Source organism: Chroicocephalus ridibundus, chromosome 4 (genome assembly GCF_963924245.1).
Source record: "Chroicocephalus ridibundus chromosome 4, bChrRid1.1, whole genome shotgun sequence".
NCBI classification, from domain to species: domain Eukaryota; kingdom Metazoa; phylum Chordata; class Aves; order Charadriiformes; family Laridae; genus Chroicocephalus; species Chroicocephalus ridibundus.
Genome location: NC_086287.1, coordinates 8,250,753 through 8,269,575, shown reverse-complemented (window position 1 = coordinate 8,269,575; position 18,823 = coordinate 8,250,753). Strand labels below are relative to the sequence as shown.

At 41.2% G+C, this 18,823-nt stretch overlaps 1 protein-coding gene across 1 annotated transcript; it reads left to right on the top strand.

The window, feature by feature from the left end:
* Nucleotides 1-3,202: 3,202 nt before the first annotated feature.
* KCNA4 (potassium voltage-gated channel subfamily A member 4) lies at nt 3,203-12,228 on the top strand. Its single transcript, XM_063333302.1, has 2 exons — nt 3,203-3,945; nt 4,751-12,228. The coding sequence occupies exon 2, from the start codon at nt 5,531-5,533 to the stop codon at nt 7,517-7,519; it is 1,989 nt and encodes a 662-aa protein (XP_063189372.1). The 5' UTR covers nt 3,203-3,945; nt 4,751-5,530; the 3' UTR covers nt 7,520-12,228.
* The last annotated feature ends 6,595 nt before the right edge of the window (nt 12,229-18,823 follow it).

Genomic DNA, 18,823 nt, shown 5'->3' with positions numbered 1-18,823 from the left:
TGTGTATAAGAACAAACTGAGAATAGGCTCTATTTTATTCTGCTAAGTACCTCGTTAAGTAGTGCCAGTCATATTCAAAAGAACAGTACTCGAGCCAGATTCTTTGACAGGGGCGTCTTACTGAGCCTGGTTAGTAAAATATGAATAAAATATGAACTCCCTAAAGCAATATAAAGCCTGGGAGAGAAAACCTAGTTGTGGAGACAAGAATTCATTGCTACTTTGGTACCTAAGGATCTCCAGCACTGTAATCAACTAAGAACAGCGGGGAAAAATAATAAAAAAACCAAACCATGTTTTGAACCATATTTCGTCACATCTGAAATGATATAGCAACCGTAGTCTTTTCACTTGATTATCCTGAGCGCCCACTGCTGCAACATTTTACTTGTTTTGAAAGGAGTTCCTGATCTTCTGGGAAGTTGGCTGAGTTGCGTTGAGAGGCTAATAGAAATTATAGTGAAGCAAGCATAGGAAGGAGCAGAAGAGTAAAAAAAGACGACTAAAAGAGAAATACAATAATTCGTAGTCTAGAAGAGCAGTTAAGTACTGAGCTGTAGTGCAGCCTTATTTGCTGCCCAGAGCTCTTGATTACAGCGGGAAGATTAGTGTTGGACTGAGGCCAGACTCTGCCGGTGTGAATTGCAGCAATTGGGGGGTAGCAGAAATTAATATTGGGCATAGCAACATAAATTAGGCTTTTTACATCTCATGTTCCCTTTGCATGAAAATGCGTTAAATTGTTGTGTATTTTTTCTGGCACTGTATGCAAAGAGAAGCAATAGCAATGCTTATTTCTCCTCCACACTACTGTAAAACGGAACAAATCTATGTGATAGCATACCTTACAGAACCTTTGCTATGCTATAATATTCTTAATACAGTACTAGCAAAGATAATGACATGTACGTATTCTCTTTGTTCTACCAATAATAGTATCCCATATAAATATGAAGGAGCAGAGGGAATGTAATATCTTTTAAAAAAAAATTGCTCTTTGAATACTATGAAAATACAAATCTGAATGAAATGAGTCACGGTATTCATCTGTAAATACTTAAAGCTTGTTTTTTGCTTTTAAATCAGTTAAAAATTGGATCAAATAAGACCTCTGATTTAGATTGAATTGCATGTAGTTACGTGATCCCTATCACATTAGAATGGATTTAAAAAAAGGTACAAAAAAGCTATTTGGCTTCTCCCGTTAACAGTGTTATGTGTGTATCCCATCATACATCACAGTTTATTTATCCTTCCTCAAGAATATGCTTTAGCTATTAAACTGAAAATAATAATGATGATCAAAAAAGGCATACTAACGTGATTGGTCTGTTTCAACTTGTCTTTCTTTATACTCAGATATCCACTGAATTTTCAGTTTAGTGGTCACATGAGACAATGACCAGAAAATGCATCTGAAACTTTGGAAGAAAGGTAAAAGCAAGATAAGCAATTTTTTTTGTTCTTAAGCCCTTGAAACATCTCAAAAAGGAATAAAAAAAGTGTTCAGGTCCTACTGATAAAAAGCAACACAACACTTCATAGAGAACGAAGTGACTGAATGCTGGAAAATGCCCCTCGAATTAATTTTTACCGAAGGAGCAATAAGTCTAGATGTTTCTAATAATTTAAAAAGCATACCTATGATATCTCTTCTGTTTTTATGGCATCGTACATGTCCTTGTGACTGAACGATAATAGGGTTTGATCTCTGTCTTTGGTATGTTCTTGTGCCAAGTTGCAGAAGAATCTGGGTTTTGGTACGGGAAGTGAATTTCTAGAATGATTTTAAATTCCATCCAGGAGCATCAAAATTTTGGACTGCTCTTGTGATGACACCACTTTGTATTTTAATGGAGTTTGGGGTGACATTAGGAATTTCGATGTGTCTTTCACTTTATATTGACTATAGAACTTGAAGGATTGTGATTGTTGAAAAATCGGTTAGATCCAGCTGCCGTTTTGTACGTTTCACAGTACTTTTGACAAGATGTTTATGAACTGATTTGGTGCCTGACATTTTGTATGTTTATTTGGTTGGTCCTTTGCTCTCGCTTATATAGTCATATGTCACCTACTGAAATGAATGGGATTAAGAGTAGGAGCAGGTCGGCAGTAGAGACAGAGAGGTAACATGGATAACCTGGGTTGTGCTGCTAGGGATCTGAAGGGAAATGGTCTTCAGGCTCTCTCTGTTATGCTGGACTGGAGAGAACGACTTGACCTAAGCAATGAAAAAATGCCTAACTCGCTGCATGTGTTGAATTTGCCTCCGTTTGCAAACACCTTGAGGCAAACTGTCTGGAGCGAGTGCGCTCTTGATTTATCCTAGCTATGATCCTTGCTATAGGGCTCTAAAGCACCAAAATCCTTTTTGTTTTCCACGTTAAGTAGGAATGCCTACACTTAGTTTTATTGAGATGGTAGAATTGTAGCCGTGATGTTAAATGTAGCCAAGCTGCATTTTCATGGTGCTGGCTTACAGAGAGTGGAATCAGTCACAGTTTGGATTTTCTAGGCGCAGAAGGAATAGCCAGTTTATACACTGCTTGTGTTACAGACAGCGGGAACAAAGATGTCACATTTTTGGCAGAGGTGTTAGAACCTTAGCAAATCCACAACGGTACCCTATTCATGAACCAGGACCTACTTTTCCGTGTAGGAACAGAATTAGGAGTAAAAGTTAATTTGGCTCCATTGCATGATGGGCGCAGCTGGCCCGGCTGTGTTGGGCAGGAGCAGAAGGAATCGTTTTCTGCTTTGCTTGTACCATTGGAGGGTTTGGGGCGAGCGAAGCAGCAGGGCGGAGGTGAGGGGGCAGCTTTTTCCTCTTTCCGGGAAGCTTGGTCTGCACTTAGTTTTGAAATTCCCTCACCCACCTCAACAATGTCATTTTCTTCTTTAAAAGAACAGCCCCCTCCCCCACCTCCCCCAAAACCAGAAGCCAGGGCTTTGTAAGCGTTGCTTTGAGCACAAGGTTACCCAGCCTGGGCGTTATCCGGCATTGGAATGCTGCTTTCAGTCGTTCACAGGAGACGCGGGGGGCGGCGGGAGCGGCGGCGGGGCGCAGTGCGGGGCGGCGGCCGGCAGGGGCCGCCGGTGAGCCGGAGCCGGTGTCGGGGCGGTGCGGCGGGGCGGCCGCGGCCCCGGCGGCGCGGAGGGCGGGGAGGGCGGGCGGCGGCTCCGCCGAGCAACAGGGCGGGCTGCGGGAGCACCCCCGCCGCTCCGGCACGCAGCGACCGCGGCCGCCGGCCACAGCTTTAAAAAAAACAACCAAAACAACAGGCAAGAAAAGCTTTCTAGTAGAGAGCTGCTTTCTCCTCTTGGTGGTTTTTTTTTTATTAATTTGTTTTTGATTTTTTTTTTTTTTAATTTTTTGGTAAGCATTACCAAAACCCGGCACAACAAGTGGATGATGCGGGCGGGTGCTGGCTGAGCCCCTGCCGTCTGGACGTGTTTGGGGGAGAAACTGCAAGAAGCGGCACCCTGTGCTCCCATCAGTGGAAACAGGCTTAGTACGCGGACTATTTAGCGTTGATTTACAAATCTACTGCAAAAGCTGGGCTTGGAGAGACCAGTGGTCGCGCTTATCCATTCATTCTGTCTCACACACACACAAACACGCCGCCTTCGTTTTTGTTGGTTTTTTTTTTTTTTTCTTTTGGAACAAGACTCTTGCTTGTTGCCTTTCTGCAAATGCCTGGGCGAGAGGCAGCGTCTGTGGCTGTGCAGAGTGCCCCCAGCTTAAGCTGCCTCACTGGCTCGCTCTTGGCGCTCTTGATGCATCCAGCAAGAAGGGAGAAAAATAACTCGTCAACCTGTGGTGCTGACTGACCATACACACCTGCAAATGTGCATCAGTTGGCATAGCCCCCTCCCCAGGACTGCTCTCACCAGGTCCTTACACTAGCAAGGACAGCATTGCTATTTCTCTGCCTAGGAACAGTAAGTATAATAGCGTTTTTAAGATCCTTTTCTGCATGACACGTAGGTCGATTTTAAAAATAGCGTCACTTAATAGTTCATATTCACCTTCTATCACGTATTAATAGATATAGCTATAAATGAGGCTTCTGTTTCAAGGGGAGGGGTGTGTGTATTTTGGTGTGTGCTTGCATGTAGATGTTGCTTCAGTGCACCTGCAGTTGTGTTTTCTTGACATATCATATCACAGTATTTTCACTTGAGTGAGCATTGTATGTGCCTGTTTCCGAATTAAATTCAGTGAGATGTTCATTATGATTGAAACAGAAATCAGTTATAGGTGAAAATGTAGCATTCGTGCATCCTGTGTGTTTCTACAAATATAACAAAAGCTCTTTATGTAGATACATTTATTCTGTAATATTTCATAGAGATATATGTAGGTGTATCTATTACGTATGTACTTAAAGACCTGAATGCACTGTGTATTGCAGCATTTTTATTAGTGTTTATATGTGTTGGTGAAGCACGCATGTGTTTGTGTATGGATGCAAGTGCTTATATGGGTGGGGATTTTGTATCTCTGTCTATATATATATGACATACCCACCCACATCCTTACCCACGGAGTCGTTCAAAATCTCTGTGCATGTGATGTGGGTGTGTGTGTAATGTAGAAGTGTGAATAGTGTGGGTAGGGGAAGATTTGAATAGCGTGGTAATAGATGACACAGTTTCATTTGATCAGTGTGACCTTTTAGGAAAACAATCCAATCTTTTCCCTTTTTGTTTTGTTTATTTTTGTGTGTTTGTGCATGTGCCTCAGGTTAAGTGCTGCTTCTGCATGACCATAACCAAAGGGTGACCCATCCACTCCCTTATGTCCTATGGGGACCTCAGAGCCAGTTTCTCAGTCTTCATCTCCTCCTCCTCCTCCTCCTCCTCCTCTTACCACTGCTGCTGACGCCCTGGGTGCTGCTCCCAGGTTTGAGACATTGTTGACAGGCTGAAGAAAGGATTTGCAAAGACCTCCTCACTGTGTAGATGAAGTGATGGCTGGAATTAACTTCAACTCCCCGAGTAATGATTTTAAACAATAAGATTGCTAGGCCAAAGCATTACCAGGAACAAATTATGAGGAATTTGTTTGCATTTGCATTTGGTTGCAATGATGAACTAAAACCATTTGTGGAGAGCAGGTACGCTTTGATTTGCATATTTTTTTCCTCCTGAATGCAGTGTTTGTAGCCTGCAAGGTAGTCATGATTCTGATCAGATCTGCGTCAGCCACGGGAGATAAATGAAAATAAAGGGGCTTGGTGGATGAAAGAACGAGGCCTCAGCTGTTCCTTGGTTAAGTTTCATCTTTTCTTATTGGCAAAACAGTATTTTGTGTCAGATGTTCTGGACAATAAGAAAATGCAGATCTGTGGTTGTCCAAAACATAGATTCCGTGTAACAAGTATGTTGCTCTGCTCTATGTCTAAGGGACTGTCCTCCAAATGCAAATGGCTTTGAACTTTCTCTAGTGAAAGTAAAGGTTATACTATATATAAAAGAAAACCTTTTTGCATTAAGCTATCAAAAAAAAAAAACCAGTTGCAAAATGGAGGTTGCAATGGTGAGTGCGGATAGCTCTGGGTGCAACAGCCACATGCCCTATGGATATGCAGTCCAAGCTCGGGCCCGAGAGAGAGAGCGGCTGGCACAGTCGAGAGCCGCAGCCGCCGCAGCCGTAGCGGCAGCAACAGCAGCAGTAGAAGGTGGGGCGACAGGTGGAGGTGGACCATATCACCACTACCATCAGGAACAGAGTCGAGGTGCATCCTCCTCTTATGGTGGGAACGCGTCACGCAGCAGCATGCCCCACCGCCAGAGTGGTAAGAGGCGGAAGAAAGGGAAAAAGAGGAGCCACCGCCTGGGCAGCAGGGACTGTGGGGCCTCCTTCCCCTGTTCTGAGCTGCTGCCCCTCAGTGGTTCTGAAGAGAGAATACTGAAGGACTTGAGTGAGGAGGAAGAGGAGGATGAAGACGAGGATGAAGACGATGAGGAAGAAGGAAAGCTCTACTACAGTGATGACTATGGGGAGGATGAGTTTTCATACTCGGACCAGCCACCTGATGATGGTGGAGGCCCTGGGGGTTACAGCTCTGTTCGCTACAGTGAGTACGAGTGTTGTGAGCGTGTGGTAATCAACGTGTCAGGACTGCGGTTTGAGACCCAACTGAAGACATTAGCTCAGTTCCCGGAGACATTGTTGGGTGATCCAGCGAAGCGAGGGAGATACTTTGACCCTCTCAGGAATGAATACTTCTTTGATAGGAACCGGCCCAGCTTTGATGCCATCCTGTACTACTACCAGAGTGGTGGTCGGCTGAAGAGGCCAGTCAATGTACCCTTTGACATCTTCACTGAGGAGGTGAAATTCTACCAACTTGGGGAGGAGGCCATGCTCAAGTTTAGGGAGGACGAAGGGTTTGTCAAAGAGGAAGAGGACAAAGCTTTGCCGGAGAATGAGTTTAAGAGGCAGGTTTGGCTGCTGTTTGAGTACCCAGAGAGCTCCAGTCCAGCCAGAGGCATTGCCATTGTCTCTGTATTGGTCATCTTGATCTCCATCGTCATCTTTTGTCTGGAGACTTTGCCAGAGTTCAGAGATGACAAAGAATTCATCATGTCCCTGAGCTCAGGGAAGGGGCTTTCCAATGAGTCACTTCACCTGGATGCTGGGGAGCACACCATCTTCAATGACCCTTTTTTCATTGTAGAGACAGTATGCATCATTTGGTTCTCCTTTGAGTTTACAGTGCGCTGCTTTGCATGTCCAAGCAAAGCACACTTCTTCAAGAACATCATGAACATCATAGACATTGTCTCCATCTTGCCTTACTTCATTACTCTGGGCACAGACTTGGCGCAGGAGCAGGGCAGTAACGGTCAACAGGCCATGTCTTTTGCCATCCTGAGGATCATCCGTCTGGTCAGGGTGTTTCGCATCTTCAAGCTCTCCAGGCACTCCAAGGGTTTGCAGATCCTGGGTCACACGCTCAGGGCCAGCATGAGGGAACTGGGCCTCCTCATCTTTTTTCTTTTTATTGGAGTCATTTTGTTTTCCAGTGCTGTTTACTTCGCAGAAGCTGATGAGCCTGCCACCCATTTTCAAAGCATCCCAGATGCCTTTTGGTGGGCTGTAGTGACCATGACTACAGTTGGTTATGGGGATATGAAACCCATAACTGTGGGTGGGAAAATAGTTGGGTCCCTGTGTGCCATTGCGGGAGTGTTAACCATTGCTTTACCAGTGCCAGTGATTGTCTCCAATTTTAACTATTTCTACCACAGAGAGACTGAGAATGAAGAACAAACGCAGCTGATGCAAAATGCAGTCAGTTGCCCTTACCTCCCAGCAAATTTACTGAAGAAATTTAGAAGCTCGTCATCTTCATCCACAGAGGATAAATCAGAATATTTGGAGATGGAAGAAGGAGTTAAAGAATCTCTTTGTGTAAAGGAGAAAAAAAGTCAGGACACGGGGAATAGCAGTGAGTCAGAGAAGAAAAACTGTGTAAATTCAAATTCTGTGGAAACTGATGTGTAATGTTGAACGTTTCCAAATACATTTATGCATTAAAGAGTGCAGTGAAAATAATGAAATATGCAAACAAGAGTCCACAGCATACAGTAGTATGCCATTTAATGGTTAAATACAAATAAAAAGCATTGCTAAACTTGGATTACATATCAAGTAAGTGGTATAACTTGAGGAAGGGATTGCTAGATCTGATATAATTTCAGACTTTATATTTTTATTAGAATGCAAGTGTTTTGCACATGAGGCTGAAAAATTTATTAAAACCAAGTCAGTTTTACAGTGGGTGCATGAACTGTCGACATCACTAGTAACAGCTCTGTGGTAAAAGTTGGCATTCAGAGGTATTTACTATGTAAGAAGCAATGAAGTTTGGTAGTCATTTATCTATTTATCAGTGCTTTAATAGCAGCTACCATAAATCATTGGATACCATAGTCATTGTTTTTCAAATGGTAAATTTATTGTAAAAAGATATTCTACAGAAGATAGATCTAAATTTTTTTTCTTGAAATCTATTATGCTTGTTTTTAACTGGAAACTTACTTTGAAAAGGCTGCTGACCCTCCAGAAATTGTTTATTTTTATAACTCTCTTTGGAGGCATTGCAGCATTTGTTGTCTAATAATGAAAGAAATGAAGTAAGAGAATCATTTAACCTGGTCTGACTGCAAAGGCAAAAGGACTGGAATGCTTTTTTGCACTACTTTATATGCTGGAGATATATCGAAAGAGACTTCATACTGTGAATGTTTACTAATGTAATAGTTCAATGACAATCATTGGAAGAGTGAATTCTGCATCATATTTTATTGTTTCTTTTTTCTTTATGTGATGCTGATGGCGAAACATTACATCGACTCCATACTCTTTTTAATTATGAACATCTGTGATCTGGAAAAGGATTGTGAAGTAAAATTTTATAATCAAAATTATTTGAAATCAGTGTTTTCTACTGATGCCCTCCAGAAATACCATCCCGATTCATATCTTTTTCCTGGTTAATTTAACATTCGTAGTCTATGATTAGTACGTGCACTTTGTCAGTATTGAAGAAATTCAGTGTATGGGAGGAGAAGGTAGAAGTAATAAGATATTCAGTTGTTACAGTACTGACAATTGAGAATTGCTAACTTTTAACATGCAATTATTGGTACTGCATTTTCCCTTAATTACAGCTTTCACCCATGTGTATTTGAAGCAACATTTAAGATCCAAAATAGGCTTTCTGGGATTCAAAATGAACATGCTGGGTCCCATGCAGTCCTTGAGAAAACATTCTGTAATTTCTTTTCACTGATTCTTAGACCAGCTGTATTTTACTCTGTGTCAAAAACTTCCATTGCCCTTCCTAGGAGATTAAGGTAGGTAAAGATGGTCTGGCCTGCAGTACATTCCAGACTCCAGATTGAAGTAGGTAAGATGTTGCTGCGTACAACGTAAATAATAGAGTCAGAACAGGCATTTTTTTCAGACTTATAATTACCTAGGGAAGGCACAATTAAACTGGAACTGTTTTTGAAGAGGCACTGTGGAACATTCCAGATTATGAAACTTGAACCAAATTGGCATGTGCACTTTAAGGGCTGGGACAGGCCATTATGAGAGAAAAAGGGGCTTACCAACACTACGGAATTACAGTAGTTTTGCAATATTAATTTGAAGCCGGGTAGAGGATTTTTGCAGGGGGAGAACTAGTTAGTGACTGACTAGTCAGTGAGCTGAAAAGCAACAATAAAAGCAGTCCAAATCGGGCACCTACAACATGATGCATAATCTATCAGATAAGCATTGTTTGCTGCGTGCCGCAGCCCGTGGTACCGAACAGAGCCATAGACATGGGGTTTTCTGTAATGGTTGATTTTTGCCTTCGTGGATTTTCTGTGAATTTCCTCTTCGAAGTTTCTCTGCTTGTCCTCTTTTGCATTGCAGAAGAACTAATAAAACCCAAGACACACACAAAAGACTGCGTTGTGCTGAGCCCCGGTTCAAAACTTATGTGTAAATGTCTTGATTCCTAATTTAAAATCATAGGGCAGGCTTCACTGTATTTTTGATGTGAAGTGTTAAACAAAGCTGCTTTTTAGTGTGATGATATTAATTCCAACTATGTTTTGAATGAAACAACTCAGTAATTTTATACATAGGTATTTGCCAAAATTGAACATTGCATTTTGTTCTAGCTCGTATGAGTTAAACATACTAAATACTTTTTTCTACAGGGGCAGTATCAGCAGTGAGGGTGAGCATGCTGTAAAATCTGGCAAAAATCCATAATTGAAAGTGTTTCTTTAACAGCTAGTAGTTTATGATGTAAAGAGCACAAGGGTTCTGTTGTAAGCTAGCTTGCAAGTAGTTCTGTGTAATACCAGAGACCATTTAATACCAGGGCTCATGGCAAGAATGTAGGCGTAGAAGAAATACTAACTAGGTAAATAAAGAACTGAGCGAAAAGAAGTAGTAGGTCTTTGCAGTATTGCCTGGTTGAAAGGGAAGGTGTTTTATAAAAGGTGTCATTTTAGATGTCTAATGGAAAGAAGGAAGAAAACTTTGAGTAACTCTTAGAATATGTTCACACTGTGGATGCGGAGCTCAGCACGAAGTAACTGCTTAAGTAGTAGCTTCTCCAGCAAGTCGTTCAGCTGTTCTGCTATCAGAACGCAACTTCTTAGTTTCAAACAAGCGCGACGATGTCTACGTTATGCTGTGGTCATATAGCGGTACCTTACTCTCTGAAGGAAAAGGTCTCACTGTAGGGCCTCGTGGCAGCTGGCAGAGCAGCATTCTGGGCGTGTTGGCACTACGTACTGCAGTACTGGGGAGACCTGTCCCACGGTAACAGCGGAGCCTGCCCTGCCTCCTGCAACGTGTAAACCTACGTAATGTGTTGTTATAAATAACAACTGCTGCAGCTTAACGATAGATTGTGCTATCACTTTGGCAGACCATTCTGAACCACAGAAAGAATTTAAACCTTTACTTGGGCTGGTTTATAACCTGATTATTCGACTACCCGTCAGTCCAGTCAGTTACAACACAGCTTGAAAATGCCAGAGTCCTGCCCCTAACATGCTGAAACCCAAAGATCCCAAGTGCTTAACAAGAAACAGAAATTTCCATTAAGTCTTACTTCGGTTGAAATTGTGTGCCAGGGAAACGCTGTATTTGAGCTGTTATGGCTCCAAATTACTACTGCTGCTTCTGTCAGAGCTTTCCCAGTGTTACTGGATACTGACAACTCTCAGAAAAATACTTTCATCGTCACTTGAGCATTTTACATTTTAAATTATGGTGGTGAAATGCATTCTTAATGTAACTGACGTGAATGGAGTTACACTAGGGATCATTTTAGTTCTACTAATGTAGTTCAAATGATTTCACATTGACATACATTTCAGCTAAAAATAATGCAAAATGAGATATTTTGATACTTCAGGTTCACTTGCAGTGGTGAAAAAATTTGGAGGAGTTCCATTAGAATTCATGGGATCACAGCAGCATCAAATCAGATTTTGAATATAGGCTGATACTTAACTGCGTGCTGGCACTTATTTAAAGAAATTCGTAAGTCTTTTTATAGTAATCTTAAGTGCCAAGGCCAGACTCAGAAGGAGAGAGTTTTGCCAACTGAAGTATTGGAGTTAATGCCTGACTTCAGAGATCTATATATTTTTTTTTTTCTTTATTAAAGTCATGGAGTTCTATGATGTTCCATTGATTCCTTGAAAATTTCAGCCTGGATGCTGAAACTTATATAAAGGAAGTGTTGTGTCTCGCTGTCAAGGGAGTTCTTGGTGAAGTTTTTTAGTGTTCAGTTCAGCTTTCTCAGAATGATACTACAAGAGGCCAATTCCACTTGATGGAAAGTGTAATTTTTTTATTTGTATTTGAAGGAAGTTTTTTTTGTTGCGGGATCTATTTCTGTGATGACCGTGTAATGCGGAATAAATTTGGAAGCTCAAGGGAGTTAAAAAACCCCACTGCTATCATGGTTACGTCTAAGTCATGACAACAGCGTTCTTGGTGTTTGGGGATGCTAATAGGCATTATGGATTTCTTGTGGTCAATAAAAATGGGGTTTGAATGTGTTTTAAGTCAGCAAAACTATTCAAATAGCTTTGGAATGCAAAAATGATTTTGCATCATACTGGTGTGCAAAGAGTTTGGGATCTGGGATCAGGCCATAACCTTGAATAAAGGATCATTATCGTGTAACTCCTGACATGGAAAGTTCCTGTCAAGTATGCTTTCAGGTGTTGACAGTCATTTGACTTGGGATATGAAAAATCAGTGCTAAGCTACCCAAGAATACGAAATGCTTCCTGTTCATATTAGGATAAATGCGCTATGGAAAACCAGCAAAGTATCAGAAAGTCTATTCCATGTGTAACTAGTTTGTGGAAAGTCTTTCCTGCACAGCATTGAAGAATGAACTGTATTTTTCTGGTGATCCCAGACTTGTAAAACTAATTCCGAGTATAAATGAATTTTTAGCATAAGCTTTACACTTTATTGGTAGTCCTCAAATGAAATATGAGCTATTCATGGTGCTTTAGACTATGTCATTAGCTTCCTCTATTTCTTACTGGTTCCTTATTACTTTTACTGTCATTGTGTCCAGTTATAAATACAGGCCTAGATTTTTTTAAAAAATATTAATTGACATGAGACAGTAACAAATAAAAGCACAGATTTAAAAAAAAAATAAATTTACAATATCCAGCATATAAGTTACATATTTTTCTTATTATTAAATAAACCTAAATAACAGTCTGTAACATCTGGAGACATGGGACAGGGTACGCATTTTCCTGTTGTTATGACTGAATGATTAAATGCTTCTGATTTTGCAGTGAGTAAGATCTAGTTTATAGATTTACCGTACTTGTGCACCTCTGAAACAAATGCTTGTAGAAAAATTGGCAATTTTTAGAAAAAATGAACATTCCTTCATTTCCACAGAGATCATCTAATGTGGAAAAAACGATTGACAAATTAATTCTGGGTTAAAGTGCATAAATGTTTTTTACCTGGCAACCAGGTACAAACATGAAACTTTATATATTGCTTCCATGCTTTCTGTGTATTCAGAACTCCGATGGCGTTAATTCTGAAGGAAAAACTCATTAAAGCATTATCTACTGAGATGGTTGAATTAATTGTTATTTTTAATCCTTTTCTGTATAATTATAATGTACCTCGAGACCTTTTTCTGCAACAGGTCCTTTGGAAAATAAATACATAAGTATATAAGAAGGGAAGAAGAGAAATCTTAAATTACATGTCAAAATTTGATAAAAGATTCCAATTGAGGGAAAGTAGGTAAGTAAAAACTTTTTTCCTTCACTTGTGCGTTTGTGGTACTGCCATTGAAAGCAAATTGGGGGCAAATGGGTTGAAAAGATCCACAAGTGCAAGAGAGGTACGTCATGCCTGTGTCTGTTCCAGATACTCTGGGGTCTCAGGGGCAGCAGGAGCTGCGTCTTGGGTCAGCTGCTGCTCCTGCATGGTGCGACGGGGAGATACTCGTTACGCCAGGCGGCAGCAAGAGGGGTGGGAGAGGGTACGGTGACGTTTTTAGCTTGTCTGGTAAATCCATGCTCCTACCGCAACTATCCTATCTGAGTGCAAACCAGTTTTTAAATTATTTGCTCTGAAATACCGTGGAACCCTTTTAGATGGGGAGGAGCCTGCTAGTTCCTAAGCTACAGAGGGGCTCAGGTCCACACTCACAAAATGTACTTTTAGACACCTGACTTCCATTCATTTCATTAGGAATTAGGCTGCAAAATGCTTCCTGAATCTGGGACCAAGTGTTAGGGTCAAAAGGAGGACCGTCGTGGAGCGGGTTTCCCAAGTGTTACAGTATTCCCAAAGGAGTGTAGGAAGTGACAGCACATATTCAAGATAGATTTAGGTCTCTCTGTTTTCAATCTCTTGTTCGAATGTTCCTGGGGCATTTGTGTTCAGAGTAGGGAGGATGATAGAGAGATTCACTGAGGTATGTCAAAGGTGTCTTTAATTTTAGAGAGAGACTTTTTTCTGTTCTTAGCAGTCAGGATAAGATAAGGGTTTTTTTTAAATTTATTTAGTCCTAATGCTTCTTATACAAGCCATTTCAGTAAGAGAACATACACTGACGCTGAAGTTATCATCTTGGACATGAACGGTAGCTTTCAATCAGAAAATCAAATGAGACTTGTTCATTATTACTCTTGTACTTTTAATTTATTTTAAGTATGCTGGCTTTGAGTCCAATGCTCTTGCATGGAAGTAAGCTAAAATTTCTTGTGTCACTAGTGGCCTGTGCTCTACCTAGCATTGCAGTATATGACAACCGAGACGACAATTGCTTTTCCATGTTCCTTGTTTATATGGATATGATCATGACGCAGACTTGCGATGTGGAGGAGGGATGCTCCAGAGTGCTTCGCTAAATGTTTATCTGCATTGCTAGGTGAGCAACGCCCCACGATATGCTTTGGAAAGAAATGCAACCACATGCACGGAGAGGTGACGTTCCCTTTTCTCCTCTGCCTTGTCCAAGCGAAGGACAAAGCCTGTTGGATGCACCGTGGTATACGCTTCCCCCGCACTGTAGATTCAGCCGCGTTTCTCACTTCTGTTCTGTTTAGATCAGTGAAGGTGTGTTTTCAGTCAGAGCCCATGATCCCTGTCCTTGATGTGGTTCATCCGCTATGTGAATGAACTTTAATTTCTGCCTTTGTTGTCTCCCTGTCGGTACAGCTTTGTAATGAATTCAGGGTGTCATTCAGTGACAGTTTCTTCTTGCACAGTGGAGCCTGAGTAGCACAGGGAGCCTGCACACAGAAAACTGCAAAGGACTGTTGATATGAAAGGAAGGTAACTTTTGCTTTTCTGTCCAAATACAATAAGATATATTTGTATTACAACAAATTATACCTTCCACAGACCGTACGTTTTGGGGTAAACAAGTTCTGTTTCATTAATGCGCTTATACTTTCAAGGTGCCCTCAATTTGCCCTGAATTACTCAGGAATTTAAGACACTGAATATTTTTAATGTCTCAAGTGTGAAGGAAGATGATCCCTCTTTGCATTCAAAATGGCAAGGCATTATTATAAAGCAGAAATCTTGCATATTTTTAGGTTAAAGGAGGCTAAGGAATAGTAGCTTTTCTGTTAAAGTCTTTCTTAAATATTAGCGGCAGATACACGTACTGAGAAAAATGTGGTTTCATCACAGGAAAAGAGTAGAAAAGATTTTTGATTGCATGTTTAAAGGGAATCTTCATATTTAACTATGTGCTAAATGACAGATAAATTCTAGCAAGAAGCAAGAAGAGAGTGGAGTAGAGGTATCGTATAGCAATTTATACTTCAGGATTTACTTATGTATTCATTTATTTCTATTAGTTACTTATAAGCACTGTTATTATTCAGGACTTATGGATCACAAAAATAAGGACAAAAATGCTATAAGGATTTTGGTAAGAGAGAGGAACAGCAAGATTTAACACGTCTGAGTATCTTGTAGAAGTTATTTTGGCGCTATTTAATTTGCGAACACCTGATCTAATAAGTAATATGATAGGTTGGAAGGCAAAAATGTTTTCTCTAGCTAGTAAAATATTTTTTGTTACTCATAGCTTAATGGAGGATTAGAATTTTTCCTAGCTTTAAAATACGTAGAAAATGTGAAAAGACACTAGTGAAAAGGAATAGTACTAATTTGTTGCTCTTCAACCTGTCTTACAAGAAAATACTTCTAGAATCGATTGACTGTAAAGAGATTTACTTTTGAATTGATGCAGAAAAAGTTCATTTTAAATTGTCTCATTTTTGGGCACCCAGAAATTAAGACGTTCAGACCACTAGAAATTTTTGAAAATGTCTGCCCTGCTGGCTGTACTGATTTTGTTTCTTTGTGAGGAAAGAACTAGCTATATTTCAGCCTTTTTGATTTCTGTGGCTTTCTGTAGTTTTGAACTGCACCTAATAGAGGTGACCAGAGAATCCACGATGTTTTCAAGGAGAGTCTTGGTTGTACTGGCATTTGAAACAAAGCTATGTGGTTTAAAAGGGTTGCTTAATAGTCAGACATCTTAGATGGTAGCATTTTCTAATGAAATACTCCTCATACTTTTGGCTTGATTCTATGCCTGAAAAGCTTCTCTTGATGTCAGACTAACATTGAAAACACACATAACTTGAATGGCAATTTGAGTTGGTTAAAAAACCCCCACAAAACGTGTTAGGGAGCAGCAAGGGCTGGCTCCTTCCTGGGGGCCGGGGAGCCAGGCGCTGAGGGCGATCACGCAGCCGTCAGGGCTGGGACCTCGCCAGCCAGGGTCTGTCCCACCACCCTGAACGAGGGAGCAGGACAGGACGGCAGGGACACCAAGGGCAGCCCACAGCTCAGTCCTGCAGTGTAGCTCAGGCGGAGGCTGAAGGCACAGGACGAGGTTTAAATGGGTCTCCTGGACCCACAGGCAGGGGGTGTGGGTGGGGGCACCAGGTGAGGCTATTGAGGACCGTTAAGACTTACTAGAGCACTCTGGGCCCTGACAAAAACCTTGCATTTGCTGGTAACCATATTTATTAGGTCTAGGTCTGTTCTACTAAGATGCAGTCGTGGCTCAAGGTTCATCTTGCTCCAGCCAAAATTGAAAACGTAAATTTTTCAGAGCCTTAAACACTGAGCAATAGTTGAGCTTTTCGCTACTCTTGATTTTTGGCTCTTAAGCATCCCCAGGTCTTATTTCTTCAACGTTATATTGCTGGCCTTGCTGATGCCGTTACATCTGCGATTATTCTCCTAAACTGTGTTGCCGCTTGCTTTTTATAGACAGCTTACTTGTGCTGATAGGCCAGAATGTCTTCAAAGGCAAAGCTGTTTTTCAGCTGTTGAATGGATGGGTCCCAAAGATGCTATCATTTGTTTCTGGGAAGCTGGGAAATAATTAACGATGTTCTGATTTGGACTGACATCTAGAAAGGTGTTAAAGAGGCATGTGCAGTACTTTTTAAACTTTTGACTGAGACAATTAGGTTTTTTGCTGTGCTTTCAATAAATAGCTAGTGTCACTGTTGGAACTCTTGCAGATGTTGGTTTTTGGTAAACGTGCTCAGCCATAGGAAATACCTAGAAATTTGTCGTGTATATATTAGAAGATATCAGCTCTGTTACTATCATATTATGATAATGGTTGAAATATTTAAGAAGGTGTCTAAAAAATTACTAATTTTTACCCCAAATCCTGTTTTCCTTTATGTTTTATAAATAGAAGGGGGGGAAATAACCCTCTAGCCTCATGTGAACTTAACGTAGTAAAAAAATGCTGGGATGATGTTCTCCACTTACTCTATTTGCCAAAGGTGGGAGGTGATTTATGGGCTTGTACATAAGTTCTGAATATGACTAGTTGTTGAAAAGGAGATGGGACCCAGAATGTCATAGTTTCAAACAAAGCCAGACTGGTTTTTCCCATATTTATGCGCACAGATGGGAAACTGCACATATTTGAGAAGCAGAGTTTTCTGACAGAGTAGTTTTCGTGGGACCATCCACTCCTGCAGACTCAAAAGTGCTGGAGAATTCCAGAGTCCCTGTCAGACCAAACAACGAGGTTTGTTAAGGTCTGAGGATCACAAGGCAAAACTCCACCTCTTTTCCTAAGGCATGCTTCTTCACAGAGCCTTCAACCACCGTCATCACCTCTCCAGCCCACTGGCACTCCCAGGGGAGGGACAGTCATAAGCTATGAAAATACAAAGCAGGGAAGGAGAACTCCCTTGTTCCCCATCCGTTCCAAATTGTGTGGATTAAAAACCTGAAATAAAAGATGCAGTCAGTATATAGCAATGCCTTCCATCCTCTTCCTCTTCCCCTTGGGAAGGGGCTCCTTGAGCATCTGCAGGCCATCTGCAACCTCTCGGCTTTCTCCGAACACCCAGTGTTTGGTGCAGTGCTGTGAGCATTCTCTGGGTCCTTCTTCTGTGATGAACACGTAGTTCACGTGGCTTTCCAGGATAAAAGAGTCTAGAATGACAGAAAACTTCACAAATTCAACATACTGTGAGCAAACGCAAGAGTTTTTTGTTACTGTTTTTCAGTAACTACCGTTAAAAATGTTAATTAAAGAGGCTCACAGCTGCCTTCAGAGCTAGGTCCGTTGTTATATCCTTTCCAGTCTTTGAATTGTTATATCTTGAACCTTCCCATTTTGGATGACTGGTGTTCTATATTGTAAAGGATTAAAGACTTTTTCCCATTTGTAACTGGTTTTTTATAAGTAGGCGGTTGACGTCCTGTGACTGCTTGCTGTTGAGGCAGGGCTGCAGTGGTTTGTATGTCAGTGGTACACAGTCCTTAGAGGAAGGACGGGCTACAGCAGAATTCCCACTTTTAGTGAATTGGAAGAGCTGCCGGGGGGTGCCGTTTGCACCTTTGCTGCTACAGCAGAAGCAACTGCTCCGGTCCGACAGGCAAAGGTTCTGTTGCATTGCTCCAAGTCTCTATGCTGTCTGCTCACCCGCTGCAAGAAAAAATGCCGAGGGCAGATTAATGAAGCTGATACGGCTAGTATCAGAGACTGTATTTTTTCACATTGATAATGAGTTTCACGCGCTTGGGGAAAGTGCGTTTAAATGCCAGGATTAAGGAGAACTTGACAGGAATTACTCTACTTCTGCAGTAACCCATCGTGTTTCAGATTGTGGAGAAGTTTTGCTTTGTTCTTTTGAAAGTGTGGACACCTCTCTCTTTTCCTGATAGATTTACAGATAGTGGTCTTGCCCGAAATCACTTAAGGTGGATCATGTTTCTGTTTTACTAGATGTTATTACCCAAATAAATACTTATGACAGAAACATGTTCAAAATTGTGTTGTCTCCAACCCATACGGACAAGCAGGAGCTCCATGAGAAAAAAAAATCTAAAAAAAATTATTTAACTGTATAAATTGCCTTGTAAATCTAAATACAGAAATAGACATCAAGCAGGACACGACGTTCTGCAGGATTGAGATCCCTGTTTATGAAGATATGGAAATCTGCTGCATTTTGCAGAACCTGATCTTGAAAAGTTAGAACCAGAGTTGTGTAGGAATCTAAGGTTTGGAGCTTGGCCACATCTCTCTTCACACCACTGGCTTCAATATTGGGCCATATAAAAGTAGCCTGTGTTTTTGGGAGAGGTAGGAGGTCAGTAATGCAGAAGATGTAAGTGGAATTATGCGGATGTTAATGTGACACAGCTCATACAGGACAGCTCAGGTATTTGAGACAGTTCCAAACAATTTTGCTGAGGACCTGGAGCAGCCTGGCCTGG

Excerpts from the sequence above, each read along its gene's own strand:
- KCNA4 (XM_063333302.1), top strand. The coding sequence starts at position 5,531 with ATGGAGGTTGCAATGGTGAGTGCGGATAGCTCTGGGTGCAACAGCCAC.